The sequence below is a fragment of the Artibeus jamaicensis genome, unplaced genomic scaffold (assembly GCF_021234435.1).
Source record: "Artibeus jamaicensis isolate MK-2021 breed Jamaican fruit bat unplaced genomic scaffold, CSHL_Jam_final contig_519, whole genome shotgun sequence".
In the NCBI taxonomy this organism is placed as follows: domain Eukaryota; kingdom Metazoa; phylum Chordata; class Mammalia; order Chiroptera; family Phyllostomidae; genus Artibeus; species Artibeus jamaicensis.
In genome coordinates this window covers 51,922,593-51,943,745 of record NW_026521871.1, presented here as the reverse complement: position 1 = coordinate 51,943,745, position 21,153 = coordinate 51,922,593, and the positions used below count along the sequence as shown (strand labels likewise).

The 21,153-nt window shown below is 44.8% G+C and overlaps 1 protein-coding gene across 5 annotated transcripts; it reads right to left on the bottom strand.

The window, feature by feature from the left end:
- Positions 1 to 1,709: 1,709 nt before the first annotated feature.
- Positions 1,710 to 20,583, bottom strand: ZNF502 (zinc finger protein 502). Of its 5 annotated transcripts, none has more exons than XM_053669491.1 (5): positions 20,500 to 20,583; positions 19,867 to 19,953; positions 14,330 to 14,440; positions 12,062 to 13,806; positions 1,718 to 3,589 (listed from the first exon to the last, which is right to left on the bottom strand). In XM_053669491.1, the coding sequence occupies exons 3-4, from the start codon at positions 14,373 to 14,375 to the stop codon at positions 12,233 to 12,235; spliced, it is 1,620 nt and encodes a 539-aa protein (XP_053525466.1). In that variant the 5' UTR covers positions 14,376 to 14,440; positions 19,867 to 19,953; positions 20,500 to 20,583; the 3' UTR covers positions 1,718 to 3,589; positions 12,062 to 12,232. The 5 variants fall into 5 exon arrangements, with proteins under 5 accessions (XP_037004191.2, XP_037004192.2, XP_053525466.1 ...); XM_053669492.1 differs by lacking the exon at positions 20,500 to 20,583 and adding an exon at positions 20,287 to 20,439; XM_037148296.2 differs by lacking the exon at positions 19,867 to 19,953 and having other exon boundaries at positions 1,710 to 3,589; positions 11,352 to 13,806.
- Positions 20,584 to 21,153: the final 570 nt, after the last annotated feature.

The window sequence follows — 21,153 nt, the reverse complement described above, 5'->3', positions numbered from 1 at the left end:
GACATCACACTGTTTTAATTACTGTGAATTTTAATGTCTTTACCTAGAGGTGGGAATCTTGAGGGTGGGAATTTTGTTTTATTTACCACAAGGTCCTCACAACCCAGAACAATACTGAGAATATTAAGAGGATTATAAATATAGTTAGAATGAATGAGACTGTTTCTCTGATGTGTTTATTTTGCTGGGGTGGTGGTTTGTGGCCATTGTTTTGTTTGTTAACAGACCAGTGGTTCTTGAAGGTGTGGGTCCTGGGCTGTTGGCTCAGCACACGTTGGGAACTTGAAAATGTGGCCTTGCCCAGTGAACCTGAAAGGGTTGGGTCAGGACCCAGAATTCTCTGTAACAGGCCGGCCAGGTGGTTCTGATGCTCACTCAAACTTGAGAAATGCTGACAAAAAAGCCTATTTATTAGAATCACAATAAGTGAAATAAAAATTTAAACAATAAGAAAGACCATTTAAAAGGTCTTAAATCTTTTTAAAAAATTTATTAATTGATTTTTAGAGAGGAGGGAGGAGAGAGAAAGACTGATTTGTTGTTTCACTCATTTATGCACTCATTGGTTGATTCTCCTATGTGCCCTGACTGGGGACCAAACCCGCAACCTAGTCATATACTGGGGCAACACTGAGCTACTCAGCCAGAACAGAAGGTCTTAAATCTTGAAATTTATCATATCGAAGTCTTTACCATAGGTAATATTTCTAACAATACAAGTGTAAGAGTTATCAGCCAGGAAGCACATGCTGTGATGAAAAACTGAGATACAGTGGCCTGTGAGATCTGCCGAGCAGCCTCAGTGTGAACTGTTCCTAAGAACAGTGGGCTCAGCTAACGGCAGGATTTGTTTTGCTGAGAAAGATGAATTTGGGGCCAGAGAAGATTTTACTCCCCCACTGCTCCTCAGGAAGGGAGCCTATGAGCAGGGCTAGACAGGTAGGCCAATAATGTGATCCCCGGGCGCAGGCAGGGATAGCAAAAAGAGGAGCCTGGAACATCCTGTGCCCGAAAGAAAGAAGGTTCGCAAAGAATGGGGGTGTGTCAAAAGGGCATAAGTGGGGGAGAAGGGGTAGGTCTTTAGAGAATGCTAATTACCAATGGCCAAATCTGAAATGAACAAGGAAATAAAAGCTAATAGTAGATTGCAACTCATAATAAAAATTCTTACAGCTATAAATCAACTATTAAACAAGTGTGAGAAAAGAGGAATGGTGGAAACAGAAAAATCACCACTTGGCAAATCCCACAGTAGTAAGTTGCAGTCTGGAGGGCAGCCTCCGAAGAGATAGGTCCCACGCCCTGGAACCTGTGCATGTTCTCTTCCATGGTGAAGTTTTTGCAGATGTGTTTAACTTAAAGCTCTTGAAATAAATAGGTAAAACTAGATTATCTAAGTGCCAGGAGGCCACAGATAGTGCCTCCCGCCACAGGGAGGTTAGACATAGAGAAGGCAATGTGAAGACAGGCAGAGACTGCAATGGTGTGGCTACAAGCCAAAGCGTGCCAGCAGCCACCAGAAGCTGGAAGAAACAAGGAACATCGTCTCCTGAATTCTTCAGAGGGACTGCAGCCTGACACACTCTGGCTCTGGAACTCAGAGAATGCATGTCTGTTCCTCTAAGCCACCAAGCTCGTGACAATAGGTTATAACAGCCGTAGGGAACAAATATGTAATGAGGTTGGACAGGTTTATCAAAAAGTGTAAAAAAAAAGTCAAAATTAGTAGCCCAAAATATTGAAAAGCAGAATATTTACAGTCTCAAAGTATCTCCCCTCAAGATACTTATTACAAAAGGGAAATTACTGGCTTCACAGTGGAGAAACCAGAGAGATGCCACCGTATCTGAAGGGTCAGAGGTACCATCACCAGTAATGTCATACTGCCATCATGAACGGATGATGCACTGAGAGGGGCTCATCGCTCCCGGAGCCCAGGATCCTTCTAGGGCCTTCCTGAGGCCCTTTTCCAGGATAGGCTTTTCAAGGGCACCCGTGTCTATACAGAAAAGCAAAATCCTGGGATGTGGTAATGGTGCAAGAATGTCAAGACTGTTTCTGAGAAAAAATACATTGAGAACCAAAAAAGAAAACTAATGCTGAGCTTTGCTTGTTTTTATTTGCCACATTTACACATATTTGGAACATCTATAATTCAACCAATTAATGGCAGTTCTTTATTATGTACAGCTCAGCTTATTCTCCAGACAATCCTAGCAACAATCCTCATTATTCTCTGGGGCAGGAGGGTGGGGACAACTGAGACTCAGGATAATGTCACGTACCTAGTAAGAGGCAGAGAAGGCATCAAACTCAAAGCTGTCTGGTACTGAGTCTATTTTTTCAATTTTCAGGACACTCTTTTGCTCAACATACAAAAATTCATCCCAACTGCAGACTGAGTCTTCAACTTTCAAGAATTCAGGGGAAAGTGGAGTTTTCACAGTGGTCTTTCCACACTGGTTATATCCCAAGGTTTATTCTCCAACGTGATGCTTCCAATGCCGAACAAGTGCTGAATGGTGCCTATAGCACCTCCCACACTTGACACATTCATAAGGTCTTTCTCCACTGTGAATCCTGTAATGTTCACTAAGGTGGGCTTGCTTGCGGAAAGGTTTTTCACTCGCGCTGCACTTACCAAGTTTCTCTCCAGTGTGAGCTCTCTCGTGTTCCACAAGGGAAGAGTTCTGCGTGAAGGCTTTACCACAGTTGTCACAAGTGTAGGGCTTCTCTCCTGAATGCATTCTCTGATGCTGCATGAGGCCTTCCCACAGTCCTTACACGTAAAAGGTTTACTTCCAGAGTGACTTGTCTGATGACGGACAAGGCATACGCTCTGACTGAAGGCTTTCCCACACTCATTGCGTTTATTCGGTTTCTCTCCATTGTGAATTCTCAGATGCTGGACGAGAATTGCTTTTGTTTGAAAGGCTTTCCCACATTCATTAGATTTATAAGGTTTCTCTCCCGTGTGAATCTTCAGATGTTGAGTAAGATTTGACTGTTTATGAAAATAGGTTCCATAAACACACAAGGCTTCTCCCCATGTGAATCCTCTGATGCTAAGAGATGATCTCTGAGTGAAGGATTTTCCACACGCAGTGCACTCTGAAAGTTTCTTCTGCGTGCTGAGTCTCCGATGTTTCATTGGCAGTGGGACCTGGCAAGAACTCATGTTAGGTTTAACACAATGGAGGGGTGTCTGTCCAGTAGGTTCAGGTTTACAAGAAACCATCTCTCAAATTCATGATAGTTACAAGGTACTTTCTCAAAGATGATTGTCATTAGAGCAACACTTGTCTCCTGGGAAAAGGCTGTATGGTGCTCTCAACCGTTCCTGCAGGATTTCCCCTCCTGTTCTTTGTTCCGCATGCCTCCTCAGTTTCTCCGACGTGAACCCTGATGACCAGGTGCCCTGCCTCTCCACATCTTCCTCCAGTCATTTACCACTGTGCCTTCTGGGTTGGTCTTCTCACCTGAAATGAAGTTCACAAGAGAAAACATCCTCTGTGCAGAACAGGGGCCTATGTGGAGAGTCTTCACTTTTATCCTCTTGTCAATAATAGAGAAAGAAGATCACAATGACCTGCGGGAAATATCAGAAGAGGTGACAGAAACAGATTAAGTAGTGACAGGTCTTGGGAAATCTGTGAGATTCCCTATAGTGATTGATTCCCATGCAGGAAAACTGAGGGAACCAAGTCACTGTCATCAGTGACTCTGGAAGCACAGAATTAAAGCAAGATTGAAATACTTAGATCACCCTAATGGCATCAAACTCTGACACCCTGGTGCCCCGAATAAAGGTGCACAGATCAGACAGTGAATGAATACTCAGGTCCCCCACTCACTCCAAAGCAAGCTTTTCCCAGGATGATGCTGGAAACACCAACACATTCTTATTCTGAGGCCATTTTTCATTTTAGTTTTCTCATTATGTTGCACATAAATATATCATCATTTACAAATGTTTAGATAATATGGAAGTATATGGGGTAAAAGAGTAATTTTTATAACTATCACTACCCCACCATACCCAAACAAACCCATTTCCTTCTCAGAGATTATCATTACTAAGTTTGGAGTATATTCTTTGAGTCTTTTTACTACACATTTTCAACACACACACAGCATTTCATTCTTACATAAATGAAATCATTCCATAGTTGCTGCTACACAATTTGCCATTTTTTCACTATGTGTCTTAGCGATCATGTCACGTTAGTACATATGGATCTTCTGGGCTGAGAACCAGCTGGTCCACACCAATGCACCTGTCTGCACAGATTGTTCACCGTCAGAGACTGATCCAACTGGCAGTCCCGCCCCGCCCTGGATCTTACACATATTGACTCTTTTGCCTGAACTTCTCTATCTGCTGTATAAATGCCCAGTATGGACACATAACCAAAACTCTAACCACACTTTTATTTCCCTTATTGCCCCCAAATAAAAATTTTTATCATATAAAGAATGCATGAAAATAAAATACCCAGGAATAAACCTAACCAAAGAGGTAAAAGACCTGTATGCAGAAAACTACACAACATTGAAGAAAGAAATCAAGGAAGACACAAACAAATGGAAACATATACCATGTTCATGGACTGGAAGAATTAACATCATCAAAATGTCCATACTACCCAAAGCAATTTACAGATTCAATGCAATACCTATTAAAGTACTAATGGCATATTTCACAGACATAGAACAAACTCTTCAAAAATTTATATGGAACCATAAATGACCCCGAATAGCGGCTGCAATTTTGAGAAAGAAGAACAAAGTAGGAGGGATCACAATACCTGATAACAAACTGTATTACAAGGCCACTGTAATCAAAACAGCCTGGTACTGGCATAAAAACAGGCACATGGGCCAGTGGAACAGCACAGAGAGCCCAGAAATCAACCCAACTCTCTACAGTCAATCAATATTTGACAAAGGGGGCAGCAACATAAAATGGAATAAAGATAGACTCTTCAACAATTATGTTGGGAGAACTGGACAGCTATATGCAAAAAAAATGAAACTTAAGCACCAACTTACACCATACACAAAAATAAATTCAAGGTGAATAAAAGACTTAAATATAAGCCGTGACACCATTAAAGTCCTAGAGGAGAACATAGGCAGGAAAATCTCAGATATTTCACACAGCAACATTTTTACTGATATGTCCCCTAGAACAAGGGACATAAAGGAAAGAATAAACAAATGGGATCTCATCAAAATAAAAAGCTTCTGCACAGTTAAAGAAAACAGTATTAAAATAAAAAGAGAATCAGCTGTATGGGAAAACATCTTTGCCAGTGATACCTCAGACAAGGGTTTAATCTCCAAAATATATAAAGAACTTACATGACTCCACTCTAACAAGACAAGCAACCCAATTAAAAAGTAGGCAAAGGACTTGAACAGACACTTCTCCAAGGAGGACATACAGAATATCCAGAGACACACGAAAAGATGCTCAATATCGCTAGCTGAAAGATGCAAATTAAAACTGCAATGAGATACCACTTTACACCAGTCAGAATGGCATCATAAACAAAGCAACAAACAACAAATGTTGGAGAGGTTGTGGAGGAAGGGGGCCCTAGGTCACTGTTGGTGGGATTTCAGACTGGTACAACCATTACGGAAAACAGTATGGAGTTTTCTAAGAAAACCAAAAATGGATCTGCCTTTTGACCCAGCAATTCCACTGCTAGGATTATATCCTAAGAACCCTCAAACACCAGTCCAAAAGAACCTATGCACCCCAATGTTCATAGCAGCACAATTTACAATAGCCAAATGTTGGAAGCAACCTAGGTGCCCATAAGTAAATGAATGGATAAAAAAAACTATGGTACACCCTGGCTGGTATAGGTCAGTAGATTGAGCGTGGGCTGGTGTCACCAGTTTGATTCCCAGTCTAGGCACATACTTGGGTTGTGGGCCAGGTTCCCAGTGGGGGACACATGAGAGGCAACCACACATTGATGTTTCTCTCCTTCCCTTCCCCTCTCGGGGGGAAAAAAACCATGGTACATTTATGCAATGGAATTCCTCCTACCCTTTGCAACAGCATGGATGGAACTGGAAAGCATTATGCTGAGTGAAATTGATCTCACCTTTAACAGGAACCTAAACAACAAAAAAGCAAGCAAAATATAACCAAAGACACTGAAATAGAGAACAGGCTGACAGTGACCAGAGAGGAGAGGGGAGGGAATTTCAGGCCCAATCTAGTACAGAAGCCACTGAACTCAAAATTCAAAGAGGGCAGGGCCACGGTAGAGGACAGTCAGAGAAGCCCTAGACTGAGTCAAGAGGTCTGGGTTCTAATCTCTACCACTAACTTGTTCAATGACCTGAAGCAAGTCACTCAATATCGACTGATTTTCTTATCTGTGAAAATAAATGGAAAAACCAGATATCTAAAGCTTCTTCTACTACCAACACTGTGATTCTTTGATTCTAAAAAACAGATGGAAAAAGAGCAAAAATCTCAAATCAAGACCTTCCAGTCCACCTTTGATTGACGCTGGACATCCCATTATTTTATCCGAAAGGTACAAACTGAGCCGCTGCTGTGGCCCAGCAAGGAGATCACCTGCTCTGAGAATGGGCCGAGCGGGCCGCAGGGGCCTCCCCAGCAGTTATCTTCCCGTCGGAGGTGGAGTTCAGCAAAATAAGACTGCCTCTGCGCGAAGCAGGAACTTCAGAAAGGGCAGGGGGCGTCTGCTGGGAGATGTTACGGACACCCCCCCTCCCCCGCCCCAAGAGGAAAGCTTTTAAGAACCCCTCTCTGACCAGAAAGAAACGAACACTGGGCCAAAAGGGAGGGGCCTGGTTTCCAGTCCAGTCCTCCCAATCCACTAGCACCTCCTACTGGATACTGCACAAAGCACTTTCAAACTCCTATTCAAAGTCTAACACTCAGGTCAAATGGAACCAGCCCTCTTCCTTGTGGAAACTTCTCAGAGTTTCAAGGCACTTCCCCCTCGGTGTGCTGAAAGAAAGGTCGTCTCCACTGTAGCACTTCCCACTCCGTTTCAACACCGATCATGATCAGTTTCCTCCATGAGCCTGAAGGACAAGGGTGGCATGGGCTCTGGGGAGCGTGTATTAGCTAAGTGGCCTTGGTAAGTTACTTAACCTTTCTGTGCTCCCGTGTCTTCAAAGTTAAGAGGCGATAACATACAGTACTCCATACAGTTGTGACAGCGCATAAGGGAGTAATTAGAAGAATACTGGCAGGTAGGCATTTCATAAATGCTGCCTGCTGTTAAATCATTACTGAGTCTGTATGTCTTCATACCTACTGTTACTTTTAGAGAATAAAAACTTAATGGAAGGAAGATGGTAACTCACATGTGGTATACTCATGCAACACACACCTTTGTGAAGCAGCAAAACAAGGACTAGCACTGCTTCTGGAAATCAGAGAAAGTCGTGCCCAGAGGTCTGCTCGCTCGATCAACTACATGCAGATGGAACCCCGGTCTCCAACTCCCAGGCCAGGGCTCTCCAGCAGCCTCATTGCTTCCTTCGCCAGAGGAGCTGGCCCCCTCTGTGGCCTTGTCTCCAAAGGGCCCTTGCTCGCACCGCAGGTGGTGCTGTGCCCCCCGCCCGGTGTCCAAGGGAAGCGCTGGGAGGTGGGGGTGGGGTTGGGGTGGGACTGCAACAGCCCAGCAAGGTGGATATGGCTCCACAGGGAGTCCCACTCACACCCCAAGGTCCCCTGAGGCCCAGCTGGGGTGACGTCACGTCACAGCCTGGGCTGCAGGTGATAGCCACAGCTGTCTGTTCTAGGAAGGCTGGGGTGGCTTCCTTTCTCTCAGTGGTTCCTCGGCAGCCCAGAGCCCGGCTCCAGAAAGTGCACAAACCCATCTCAACAGGCACCCTTCGCAGAAGGAAGCAGACGGGGCCCTGGTTGGTGTGGTTCAGTGGATTGAATGCCAGCCTGGTCCCCAGTAGAGGGTGGATGAGAGGCAACCAGGCAACCACACATTGATGTTTATGGAGGAAGCAGAAGGGAAGTAAGAGTGGGGGCCGGCCAGCTATGCTGTGTGCTTTGCTTCATATCCCTCTTCTGCAAAAGCAGGCACTGTGTACATACGTGAATAAATGTATGAGATGCAGCAGAGATGCATCAATTGAACGTAACCTGCTCAGCTTTCCAGATGTTTTCCCAAAATGGAGTCCATAACTTAGGACCTGAAATCAGGCGTGCAGATGCCACAGACTAACCATCTTCCCCTAAAAGAATACCCCTGCCCTGACCAGCGTGGCTCCATTGGTCAGCATTATTGCACAAAACTGAGCGGTCACCAGTTCAGTTCCCAGTCAGGGCACCTGCCTGCGTTGCAGGTTCAGTCCCCAGTTGAGGTGCTCACGAAAGGCAACTAATCAACATTACTCTGTCATGTGGATGTTTCTCTCCCTTTCTCCCTCTGTTCCCTCTCTAAAAATAAGTCAAATATTTAAAAGAATAAAAGAGCACCCTTTGTACAACTGTCAGCTGACTGGGGAACAACGCTGAGCTTGCCCATTACCAGTGGCAGGCTCAGTGCTCCACACAGGAAGTTCTCTGCAGCCCTAGTATCTCATGGGCCAGAGAACTGAGGCCTATTCGTATTTCCCAACAGGCCTTAAAGAATCTCTCAACCAGCAGACTCTGGGGTGTGGAAACTAGCCCTGGGTGTGGGGGGAAGGCACCCTAGGCAGAGCACAGAAACAGGGCTTAAGGCTAGGTGTCTGCTTTAGGTGGGAAGGAAGGTGGGATCATAATGCAAAGTCAACTTACTTCTTACCCTTACATGCAAGGTCTGATTTTGAGGGCCAGAAGCGTTCCTGATATAAAGTGAGCTCCTCCAATTCTTGGGAACAGGGAAGATTAGAGCCTTGAGTGGTCAATATGTTTGTGTCATATAATAGACACAAATAATGAGGCATCATGGAGCAGAGGTAACCAACAGGGAAATCTGAAGAAGTGAGAAAAAACACCGAAGTTTCCATTTCACTTAACACTTACTAGCTACATGACCTTCGCAAACCCAATCACCCGTTTTCCCTTCTGGTGTGAGGATCTAATGTGGCCTGATCTCCTGTGTCCTTCTGACACCATGAATTAAATTTCAACACACTGTGAATGAGCAACACATGCCAGTTGTCTGTTTCCAGAGCTCAGGGAAAGCCATGAGCTCAGAAAGTACTTCCACGGTGGGAATTCTAAGTTCAGCTGCTTTCTTGCAGGGCCAGCATCACTGGTCAGCTCCTGTTGACTTTACAGTGGTCCTGTCAACATAGGTGGTCCTATGCTTCTACATCTGCACGCAGTTCTCTTCCTGTTGACCCTGACACCAACATATCTGAAAGGATTCTGTTAAACTGTGGTAGGACATTTAAATGCCTCCTTTGTAGGGAAAACAAAACAAAACAAAACAAAACATTACAACATAATTCTTCTTCTGGGATCCTCTGCTTAATACAACCACATACTCTGTATCTTGCAGAAGGGTCCAGAACGATTGCTCCTTGCAAACAATTCATGGACACACCCAGGTATTCACCATACCACCTTTCTGCTGCTAACTGTAGACCTAAGTCACATGTTCTCATGGAGAAATGTCTGACTCAGTATTTTAGTTGAGGTCAAAGAAAAAAAACATGGGCCAGATGTGGGGCCTCCGATGTCCCCATCTAAGGGGACAGAGCCTTATTAGGAGAGCAACACAGGTTCCACAGTCGTCCTACAAAGACTGTCCAGAAGAAACGTGAAAGCTGGCCTACTGGGGCAAGAAACTTACAGACTGGTTAGAAAAAGGGAAAGTGTAGGCAATGAACTGGGAGGCTGGACTACAGCAAGAGCAGTGAGGGCGGCATCCAGATTTAGGAGAGGACATCAACAGGACGCAGTAGCTGACTGGATGTGAAGACTCGGGAAGGGGAAAGTCTGGGTAAGAGGGAAGTTCCAGGGTTCAGGGCCCAGCCGGAGGGACTGTGCACACAGCGGGCTGGCAACGGAGAGCAAATTACAAACAAGTGTTTGCAAGTAGGAGAATATGGAATGAGGACAGTGGAGCGACGCCGAGCTCCTTTCCTCCATCTCCTCGGGGGTGAAAATATACCAGTCTCTAATCCTGATCGCTAAAAACTGAAGAGTGGGGTCCATTTCATCCTGCAAAATCTTTTTTTTTTTTTGTAAAATCTTTCTAACAAGAACTCAGGACATCTTTTGCCTTTGTTTGACCTTTTCTTCCTCCAGAAACACTCCTTATCCTCTGTAATCTCTAATCTAGACTCCAAAAAGAAGAGTGTTAATTCTGTTAACTGCCACCACAGCAGGAATTTCCTATAGTTTCTGGTGGGCGAAGACTGTTTAAAATACGTTAACAAATAAATGTTTATTGAACACTTACTATGTGCCATCAATGAATTCTATAGTGTTATTTTTCATATTTGCGAAGTATAAATACATTGACATTTGCTTTCTATAGACTATTTCTTATAAGCATAAAATGTAAAGTTTTCATAGGGCTATATTTGCTACATTACAGTATTAATTTACTCAATTATAAATTGCCCTGTGCCAGGTTTTAAGAACACAGCCTCACAGCTGGAAAGAGAAAAGCATATTTCTTCACATTCCTGTTAATGGTAGTTAATGGCCCAAAGCAATGCTTACAAGACAGTTGCTCCTGGAAAGTCAATGCCAAGTTCCGAAAGATCAACCATTCCGAAATCAACTCACTTTCACTGTTTTTAATAACCACATTTTAAAAACTGTACTAAGCTTCAGAGCCTAGAAATGACTTCCTATCAAAGGCTATCCACAATCTTCTGGAGCAGAAGCTGTGGGTAGCAGGGGAGAAGATGAAAGGGAGTAAAGGAGAGGATAAAAACATGCCCTTTCTCAGAATAAAATACCTTAAGTCAGTGGCAACCCACGGTATCTTGTTTTTCAGGCAATCCTCCCTAGAACGCTTTCCAAATTTAGCCCAGGAGAAATGTTTCCCTAGATACTCCTAATCTGCAGGAAAAGGCAAATATCCAGGAATAAGACAGGCCTAATGCAAACACAAACACCAAAGATCTAACAAACCTGTTACAGCCACCGGTGGCATCATGAAACCCAGCTCTCCCAGCTACAGTGCTCAACATATTCTTAAAGTCTGGTGTAGCGGCCCCCAACTCCAGCCGAACCAAAAGGCTGTCTTCCTTCTTCACTAATGCTTTCGCCTCCCTAAAGGCAAAACAAAAACAAAAAACCCCCCGAGTCCCATTTTGTTTGGACACTGTGATTTCAAGGCCCCTCTCCCCTAGTCCCTGTGAACTTGTGATCCAGCCAAACTTACGAGGCAGGTGTACACCGCAGTCCAGGGAGGGGTGTGTCAATGCCTCCCTCCAACATGTGCAGATTTCCTGCTCGTGGTCTCTTCTGACCGCCAGCCTTGCACAGGCCATCTCCGTGCTCGGGTAAGCCACTAACGATCCAGGACACAAGCTGGGCCTCTCTCCAGGGCCCTCTGAGCAAACATGATGCCCTTCCACAAACTGGCATCATTCCAGAAGTCTCTCTTGACCTCCTCTTTCTTTCCCTAGCTCGAAAGGGTCAGGAAAGATCTCCCCAACCCTGATAAAAGCCTCTTTACCAATGTGTCTTAGAGATCAGCCCAGTTCTTGCCACATACCCCGCTACTGCCGAGCATGGACTGCCTTTCACCTGCCTCCATCCCCTCAGTGGGACCACTCACAGGCTGAGCAGCCTCCCCACAGCAGCACCGCTGGAGCTGCCTCAGACGTCTAGTGGCTGCTTAGCACGGCCTCAGATCTGTGGCCACCCTCACAATGAACGTTTGGAAAAGCACCTCGGCCTATGGGTCAGTGAATAGATGTGACAATTAGGGAATGTGCAGCAGGAGTGTAGTAAGGGAGACACAAGTACTAACTTATCAAATGGAATCTTGAGGTGCAAAGGTCACATGGGGGGAGAGGAGTGGCAAGCATCAAGGATTTACCGGAAATGCAAGAACTTCCTTGGTGCCCTGCACTCCCAGATGCCCACCTGGAGCAGGCTCTGCATTCTCCAAGCCCCGCATACATCTCTGAAATAGTCTTCTGAGTGCAGTATTCAGGACTCCTTCATCCTTCCCTCCAGCAACCCTGCAGGCCCCTCTGCCCACTGCCAAATTCCTACCCAGTTTTTTTGAGAAACTGCCATAACCTAAAGCCAGGTTCATTCGCCACCATGAAGCTTCTGATGTCTGAAAAGGACTGAACTATGTCTGAAGAATTTTCCACACTCGATGCATTCGTAAGGCTTCTCACCAGTGTGAATCCTGTAATGTTCACTAAGGTGTGCATACTTGCGGAAGGTTTTGTTGCACTCACTACACTTATAGAGTTTTTCACCAGTGTGAGTTCTATGATGTTCAGTAAGAGATGAGCTATGAGCAAAGGCTTTCCCACATTCTTGACATTCATAGGGCTTCTCTCCAGTATGAATTCTCATATGCTGAGTGAGGCAGGTATTCTGATTGAAGCCCTTCCCACACTCATTGCATTTATAGGGTTTTTCTCCAGTGTGACTTCTCTGATGCCGAACAAGGCAAACGCTCTGAATGAAGGCTTTACCACACTCGCTGCATTTGTAGGGTCTCTCCCCTGTGTGAATTCTCTGATGTTTAGTGAGTGGGGTGCTCTGAGTGAAAGCTTTGCCACATTCCTTACATTTATAAGGTTTCTCTCCAGTATGAATTCGCAGATGTTTAATAAGGGATGGACTCTGACAAAAAGCTTTGCCACATTCCTTACATGTATAGGGTTTCTCTCCAGTGTGAATTCTTTGGTGTTGAAGGAGGTTTGCCTTTGTTTGGAAAGTTTTCCCACATTCATCACATTTGTGGGGTTTCTCCCCCGTGTGAATTCTCTGATGTTGTGTGAGATTCGAGTGTTTGCGGAAAGAGGAGCCACATTCATTGCACAAATAAGGTTTCTCCCCAGTGTGAATTCTCTGATGATGAATGAGGTGTGCATTCTGGTTGAATGACTTCCCACACCAATCACATTTATAAGGTTTCTCCCCAGTGTGGATTCGCTGGTGTTCGGTGAGATGTGAATGATTGCGGAAGGAATTCCCACATTCACTACATTTATAAGGTTTCTCTCCAGTGTGGATTCTCTGGTGCTGGGTAAGAAATGATCGACATCGAAATGTTTTCCCGCACTGCTCACATCTGTACGGTTTCACCCCAGTGTGGATTCTCTGATGCTGAACAAGGAATGAACTGCGACTGAAAGCTTTCCCACACTCCTCACACGTGTAGGGTCTCTCTCCAGTATGGGTTCTCTGATGCTGGGTCAGGGATGAGCGCTGAGTGAAATGTTTGCCACATTCATTACATTGCCAAGACCTTTTCCGTGTGGAGAGGGTTGAACATTTACTCTGGTCTGAAATCTCATTGGCATGTATGCTACTTGTCTCCCACTGATGTAAACTCTCTTCTGTAGAAACCCTGAGATGTGTAACAAGGCTTGAGGTCAAAAGCAACCTTTTCTCAAAATTATATTCTTGGCTAATCATTGCAGGAAGAGCTTCCTTGTGGATGCAAGTTCTTCCCCTAAAACCTCCTTCCTGAAAAAGGCGGGGCTCAGGAACATCTCTGGGAGAGTTTTCCTTCATGCTCTCACGTGCGGATTTGTCATCCAATGCAGAATGCTGGGATTCGTCCCCTTGGAGTCTCTTTCCCACTGTCTCTGGTGAATCAACTTCAGAGACATCCTGTTCTGGAGCAGGCTTGTTCACCCAACCTGAAAGAAACCACCAGAATATCTCTCATGTGGGGCAAAGTGGAGGCCCCTGAAGTTCTGGGACCTAAGGTACAGGTCTCGGTAAGGACCAATAAATGCAAGTAGGGCAAGTAATTCAAAGCTGCAAGTGGTAGAGGAGATCTGCATCAAAATAACGTGTTCACCATTAGTGAGGAACCCCGTGGAAAGGGCAGCTATGGACGCCCAAAGAGTGAGAGAACCAGAGAACATGGAGATAAAGGGAGAGCAACAACCGCAGGCGAATGATCAGGGCAGGACAGAAAACACGGGCTGTTGACATTCAAAGAGTGGAGGGGAGTAGGAGAATGTAAAAGGGCAAATGCTGAAACCGAGAAGACAAAATGAGTATAGGGGGAAAGCTGACCCCAAGAGCGGCTCACCGCATCTGCCCCCGACATCCCGAGGGTGGGGGTGGTTTTGTCTCCTGAGCTTCATTCCGTTTCTCCCGGACAATTTCCAAAGCCCTGCTGTGTTTCCCACTGGTGGTTCCTTGCTCACTCACCTGGACAGACCTCTCTTCCAATTTCTCTCTCTTCAGCTCCTTGCATATTCAACACCCACAAATCTTCTTGATTTAGTTGTAGAACACCTCAAGGCTGGAAAACTGGGAGGCCTGCTCACAGGGGAAAAAAAGGTGGGTGATGGGATGTCACTGTCCCAGTAAACAGAAAAATGAGAAAGAGCTGTTTCCTAGGGAGACCAACAATTACTAGAGAGTCTGTCAGGTTAGCCATGTAACTGAATCAGCAAGAATCAGGGTCGGCTTACAGCCCTCTGGGTTCACAAACTCCATGTGTCAGCTCTCCAAGAAGTGACAACTAGACAGACTGACATATTAACAAACGTTCAAGTGCTCAATGAATGAGCAAGAATGTCATTTTTAAAAAGATTTTATTTATTTATCTTTAGAGGGGAAGGGAAGGAGAGAAGGAGAAAAACATCAATGTGTGGCTGCCTCTCATGCATCCCCTGCTGGGAACTGGCCTGCAACCCAGGCGTGTGCCTTGACTGGGAATCAAACCGTGATCCTTTGGTTCACAGGCCTATGCTCAATCCACTGAGCTACACCAGCCAGGGTAAGAATGCATTCTTAATGATAAAAATAACTAAGAAGTAGATGGGAATATTCATGTCAATTAGTACACTCTGTCCATTATACAATAATCTACAAGAAAATCAATAAAATCAAAAGTTGCACGGGCAAATGGCCTCAGAGCAAGGCTAATGGACTGAGCCTGATCCACCCACCTCCACTGCAGGCCAAGCACACAGACAAGACTGAGGGAACTCTACTCGACACAGTCCAGAGACACGCCAACGGTCCTGTCTTCTAAATGTCATATCAAACAGGTTTTCTTCAGGCACAGCTCAATATAAGAGTGTAGGCTACAGTTTAAATACTTTGTAAAATAATAGTAGAGTTTCTGGTGTTTAGACTATTGACATTATAAAAGTTTATCCAAAAATGTCTCTTCACATAACACTGACATATGAAGTAGGAGAGGCAGCATTATTTCAAGGAAGAGAAGACAGTTTTAGCATAACTGAGGTCTCGGAAAGCATGAAATAGGCTGTGCCTGCTGAACTGCATAAGGCTGGTCCTGTGCACTTCTCATGAAAGCCTACACTTCTTTTTAAATTATTTTTAGAGGCAGAGAGAAGGATAAAGAGAGAGAAACATCAATGTGTGGTTGCCTCTTACATGCCCCACCCCCCCGACTGAGGACCTGGCCTGCAATGCAGGTGTGTGTCCTGATCGGGAATCAAACCGGTTGCTTTGGTTCGCAGGTCAGCATTCAATCCAGAGTCATACTGGCCTTTTTTTTTTTTTTTTTTTAAGAGAGAGGGGAAGGGAAGGAGAAAGAGAGGGAGAGAAATATTAATGTGTGGTTGCCTCTCCCCGACACACTGGGGACCAGGCCCACAACCCAGGCAGGTGCCCTGACGAGGAATCGAATTGTGACCCTTTGGTTTACAGCCTGTGCTCAATCCACTGAGCTACACCAGCCAGTGCCGTTTTCACTATTTTTTTTAAGTTTATTTATTTATTTATTTATTTATTTATTTATTTATTTATTTATTTATTTATTATTAGAAAGAAGGGAAGGGAGGGAGAAAGAGAGGGAGAGAAACACTGATGTGTGAGAGGTCACATTGATCGGCTGCCTCTCACACACCCCTAACTGGGGACCTGGCCCAAAACCCAGGCATGTGCCCTGACTGGGAACTGAACCAGTGACCTTTCAGTTTGCAGGCCGGCACTCAGACCACTGAGCCCCACCATCCAGGGCCTGAAGGCCTGTACTTCCGTGTTGAGCTTTAGAAGTATAAGAGGATTCTATGTGGGATTTCCTGTTCCTCTTCCAAAGCAGGGACACAAAGTGGAGTGGGGTTTGGGTGTAAGCAGAGCTAGACACTGGAGAAAAAGTCAGACGTGCCCCTGCCTGCACGCAGCTTACAGTGTAGCTGGACAAAGACATTAAACCAGTAGTTACAAAATGGGAATTACACAAGTGGAAATACGGGGTGTTAGGGAATATAGAGCAGAGGGCACCTAATCTGTTTGGGAAAGGAAGCCTCCCTGAAAAAGAGATTAGTAGAAACTAGACACACGAGGAGGGAAAAGAATATACCAGAGATGAACAGAACTGATAAAAAGAATCAAGTTCAGTACTTTGGAAGAATGAAAAAGATTCAGTAAGTCAATGTATTAAGCACCAGAAATAGGACACGAAGCCCAAGTCGAGCAAAGGCCAGATCAAATACAACCCCGCAAACCCCTTTAAGGCATTTACCAAAATCCGGGCAAAAACCATAAAAAAATTAGAAAAGGTTTGAAAAAGATGTAATATTAGATTTCCTGTTTAAAGAAATACATTAGAACTTTTCTTGTCCATGAGAAAAAACATATATAAGGGGTGACAGTAGGGGAGGCCAGGTGAAAAGTGGAAGAGCCCCGGTAAGGGACTGGCCTGCCTACACAGACTGCTCTGTGTAAGTCTACACGGAGTCCACAGGGGTGGGTGAGTATTGGGGGGGGGGGGACGGCGGCGGGGAGAGGCAGAAATGCAGGGTAATTTGCTGGTTTTGGGGTGTGATGGCAGTGTGCCTGGGAACACTGGTTTGGGGAGGAAGAAACAAGTTTAGTTTTGAAGTATCCAAACAGAAAGCAGGTGTACGTATCTAGAATACAGGGGAGAAGTACGTGCTGAAAACTTGCATCTAGAGTTTGTGGCATAAAGTGAACAACTGAAATTCTGGAGTAATAGATCAAAATCATCAAAATCATCAAAAAAGGGTGTCTATGAAAACCTCAACAGTAAGTCTACACAGTTAAAAGGAAGATTAACTCTGGCTTTTGCTTTTACAGAGTCCTCATCCAGTAAGAGAAATAAGTAAAAGAATTTAACGTGATAAAATTGGCATGTATAATAATAAAAAATTGATTATTTATAAATTACACTGAGACTGTTGCTTAACTACCTGGAACAAACAGCTAGTGAGATTCCTACCTCATACCACAGTCTCAAAAAAATCTAAACCGATTAAAGGGTTAAATATTAAAAATAAAAAATAAAGTATGGACAAATGACTGATTTTAGGGTTAAAGTAGCCTTTTTTAAGCATCATGCATAAAAGCACAAACCACAAAGACAGACTGGATAAATCTGGCCCCAGAAAAGCAACAACCTCTATACTCAATATACAAATAAAACGAAAAGGCAAACAATCTAGGAAAAGTACTTCGATTTATACATCAAAGGGTAGATATATCTAATAGATAAAAGACTTATTAATGAGTAAGAAAAAGGTGAACTGACAGAGAAATAGTATGTACAACAATTATACCAACATTACAAAAGGCCAAAAAGCGTGTCAAAACGAAGTTCCATTTCAGTGGTAGTCAAACAAATGGAAACTGAAGGAATGAAGAATCAATTTTTATATCGCACTGCATATATATTTTTAATGTTAAAGTTCAAGACCGGCGAAAGTGCAGGGAAAGGAAGCTTCTCTCACGTCACCAGTAAAAACGTGCACGGGCACCACCTTTCCAGGGGAAACCTGGCAGTGTGCATCAGACCCTGAAGCCGCAGGCTCATGCGCAGTTGGGAGACAGTGATCATCCCTTTGTGGGACAGGAACCGAGAGGAGAACAGTCGTCACGTGTACTGCAGGTGATCCTCAAAGCCATCGGTATGGGTTATACAAATGCCTGTGTTGTTTGACCCAGGAATTCCACTGTTAGAACTTTTTCACAGAGAAGTAATTTCCCAGAGAGGAAAAAAAAATGAATCCTTTTGTTAACTGTTAAAAAAATAAATCCCCTGAAATGTGGGAAAACACGATTTTCTATTGACAGACACTGAGGCTTAGCAATTATGGCACTTCCATTTGGTAGAAATTATATGGACATCAAGAGTAAAAATAAAAATAGAAATATGGGAGCCACTGGAAAATACTGAATACTTATATGTAAATATGAAATATTCAGGATTTTAAAATTTCAAGTAAACCTAACATCATATATGTTAAAATGTGTATAAGATCAAGGAAAATTAATCATAAGTCACTACGGTGAATTATGAATGATAAAGAGAAACTATTATTAACACACAGATGTTTAAAACACCCACACACACCAAGGAAAGAAGGAAACCCACCAAAATGTCCACACACTAAAACTCCAGGACCTATAACAAGTGATTTTCCTTTGTCCTTCACAATCTTCTATATATTTCACTTTCCCTACAGTACACACACATTACTTTTATAGTCAGAGAAAGAATTATTTTGAAAATGACAGATCTTGCTCATGGATTTCAACAACCCCCCCCACCAAAAAAACCCCACCAGAAACAAAAACCAAAACGAAAGCCAGACCCAATGGCCCTGGTATTGGCCTCCCACTCAGGTGCACTGGGAGTCAGGAAATTTCGTTCCGTCACAGCCCATGTGAGTGGGCCCCCGTGAAAGGCTATCTGAAAAGGGTAACAAATTAGTACGCACGAGTCCTTCCAGCCTTGACATTCTGTGAACCCTTGATTAAATGAGCTGACGCATGTGAAACATCCTGACCATCTGTCACAAAGTAGGCACTCAGCAGCAGTTAAGAGTTATGCTGCCTGAGAGCAAAGCCTGTGGAGAGGAAAGACATCTTGCAGACAGTCACTCCCCTTAAACTGTGACCATCTGCACTGTCAGCAGTTTGTCACACTGGGAACTTCTTCTGTAAAGGGCTATAAAGTAAATATTTCAGTCTTCCTGGACCGCAAGGCCGTTCTCTGTCATTATTCAACTTTGCCTTTATAGTCTGAAAACAGAACTAGACAATATGTAAACAAAAGCTTAGCTGTTTCAATAAAACATTTTTTTACAGAAACAGGCATTACAAAAACAGGGACCAGACTGCTGACTCTCTGGTCTGTAAGTTCCCCAGAAAGAAATGTACAGGTGTTTCCACAAATGCCTACTACTATAGAACAATGTGATTGTTAGTGATTTTCAGAGGCTAAAAGGCTCTGTCTGAATCCAGATTTGGGGTGAGACGGGGATTATGATGAAGGGAAATAGGAAAGAAGCTTTTACTAGTCCCCTGTTAGAAGTGATAGGGAGCTGGCTGCCTCCTCATACCTTGCAAGCCTTCTTCCTGCTGCCCGCTCTCTAATTAGGTGAAGGGTTCTGGGCAAGGTAGGTGAGCTTTTTCAAAATTTGAAACACAATTCTTTCAATAAGACCACACTTAAGTGTGCTCTTCTCTGAAGCCTTTCTTGGATTTGTCAGTTTGCCAGCGTCGCATACCCAGGCTGCAGCTGCACGATGGATCTACCTCTTTTGTCGCTTTGGGTCACTTACAAGCAACTTGTCCTTGGAGAAGTTATCTATTCTCTGTACCTCAATTTCCTCGTCAAAAACTACAGATAATACGTTGTTGTGAAGATTAAACGAATTAGCACAACTGCTTTAAACAGGGCCTGTTAAGTGCTAAATATCAATACACGTAAAGTCGCAAAAACCTGCTCACGTGTCTGTATGTACCTTCCAACACTAGACTGAAAGCATCTTCTCATTTGGCAGGCTCCAACGTCACTCATTCCGTAACCCCGCCCCGGAATTCTGCGCAATCTTTGGCAAAAAAAAACAACACCTAAAAAACGGGAGAGTAAAATTTGACGGAAGACCCTAACGTCTGCGTAGGTGCTGTAACATACTGGCTGCCCGCTGAGCCTTGTAAACAAAGGAGACAGGGATCACAGGACAGCCCGACTTGAGATCAATGAACAGCCTCCGTATCCCTGGGAACTCGAGAAGCCAGCTCTCGACCCGCCCCACCCTCGCGCGTTTAGCTCTATTTGCCGTTTCTTAAGGGGACGAGGACCGTTTCTGAGCTGCAGGACTGACTGCGGGAAGTAGGTAGTATCCAGACCCAGACTCGGGATTTCGTTTCCTAACATTTACCCGCTCACTCGTCTCTCACTCAGCCATCCGTTCATTCACTCCATCTTCTCGGGCATCACCTCGGGGCCGAGCCCGCGAGGGCAGGGCCGAGATGGCCAGGAGTCCGCGTGCGCCGGCAGCACGAGTGGGAGGACCAGCCCTTATGCAGGCTTCCTTCCCCGAGCTGCTGCCGCTCCCTTCCCTCCCTGCCCCCCCCCCCCGCCGTCTGCTCACCTTGATGGGGGGGCCCTCGGGGCGGCGACTGCAGGCCCAGAGGCGCCAGACCCCGGGCGCAGGCCTCCCCGCCCCAGCCGGAAAAGCGGCGGCGCGGCCGGTAGTGCGTCACCGGAGGCCCCGCGCCCCTGCTCTCCACATCCCCCGCCCCACCCTCCGTGGGGGCCTCCAAAACACATCTTATTCCTGATGTGCCGTTAAGTATTACCTAGTTCCATTACAGTGACGACCTCGTCCCTTAGCTTAGAAAATATCCTGCTTTTGAAGTCCCGCTTCCTACGTCTAAGACCGTCACAGCAGTGGTTTTCTTCACTGCAGGAGCAGCAGCCTTGGCTTGGCTTATCAGTCGTTTATTTCGGCGGCCTCTTCGGGGAGCCAGCAGTCTACCCCACTGTCTTTGTCATCCGAGGCTACCATAACAAAATAACATCAACTGAATGGCTTAAGCGACATAATTTTACTTTCTTACAAATGACAAGGCCAGACACAAGACTCTGAATTCTTTGCTTCTAAAGTAATTAGCTGAACTTTTACATCCACTGACCAAGCTGGACAAAATGCTTGCTAACTTGAGTTGACAGACCTTTAGCTAAGCTTCTATGCTCCACACCCCTAAATTTTGACCTATCCTCAGCCTGACTGGCAATGGAATGT

What these genes read in the sequence shown, in the direction of transcription:
- ZNF502 (XM_037148296.2), bottom strand. Translation starts at nt 14,375, where the DNA reads ATGCAAGGAGCTGAAGAGAGAGAAATTGGAAGAGAGGTCTGTCCAG. An exon ending in TGGAAGAGAGGTCTGTCCAG is followed by an intron (nt 13,807 to 14,329) that starts GTGAGTGAGCAA and finishes GGTTTCTTTCAG; the next exon opens with GTTGGGTGAACAAGCCTGCT.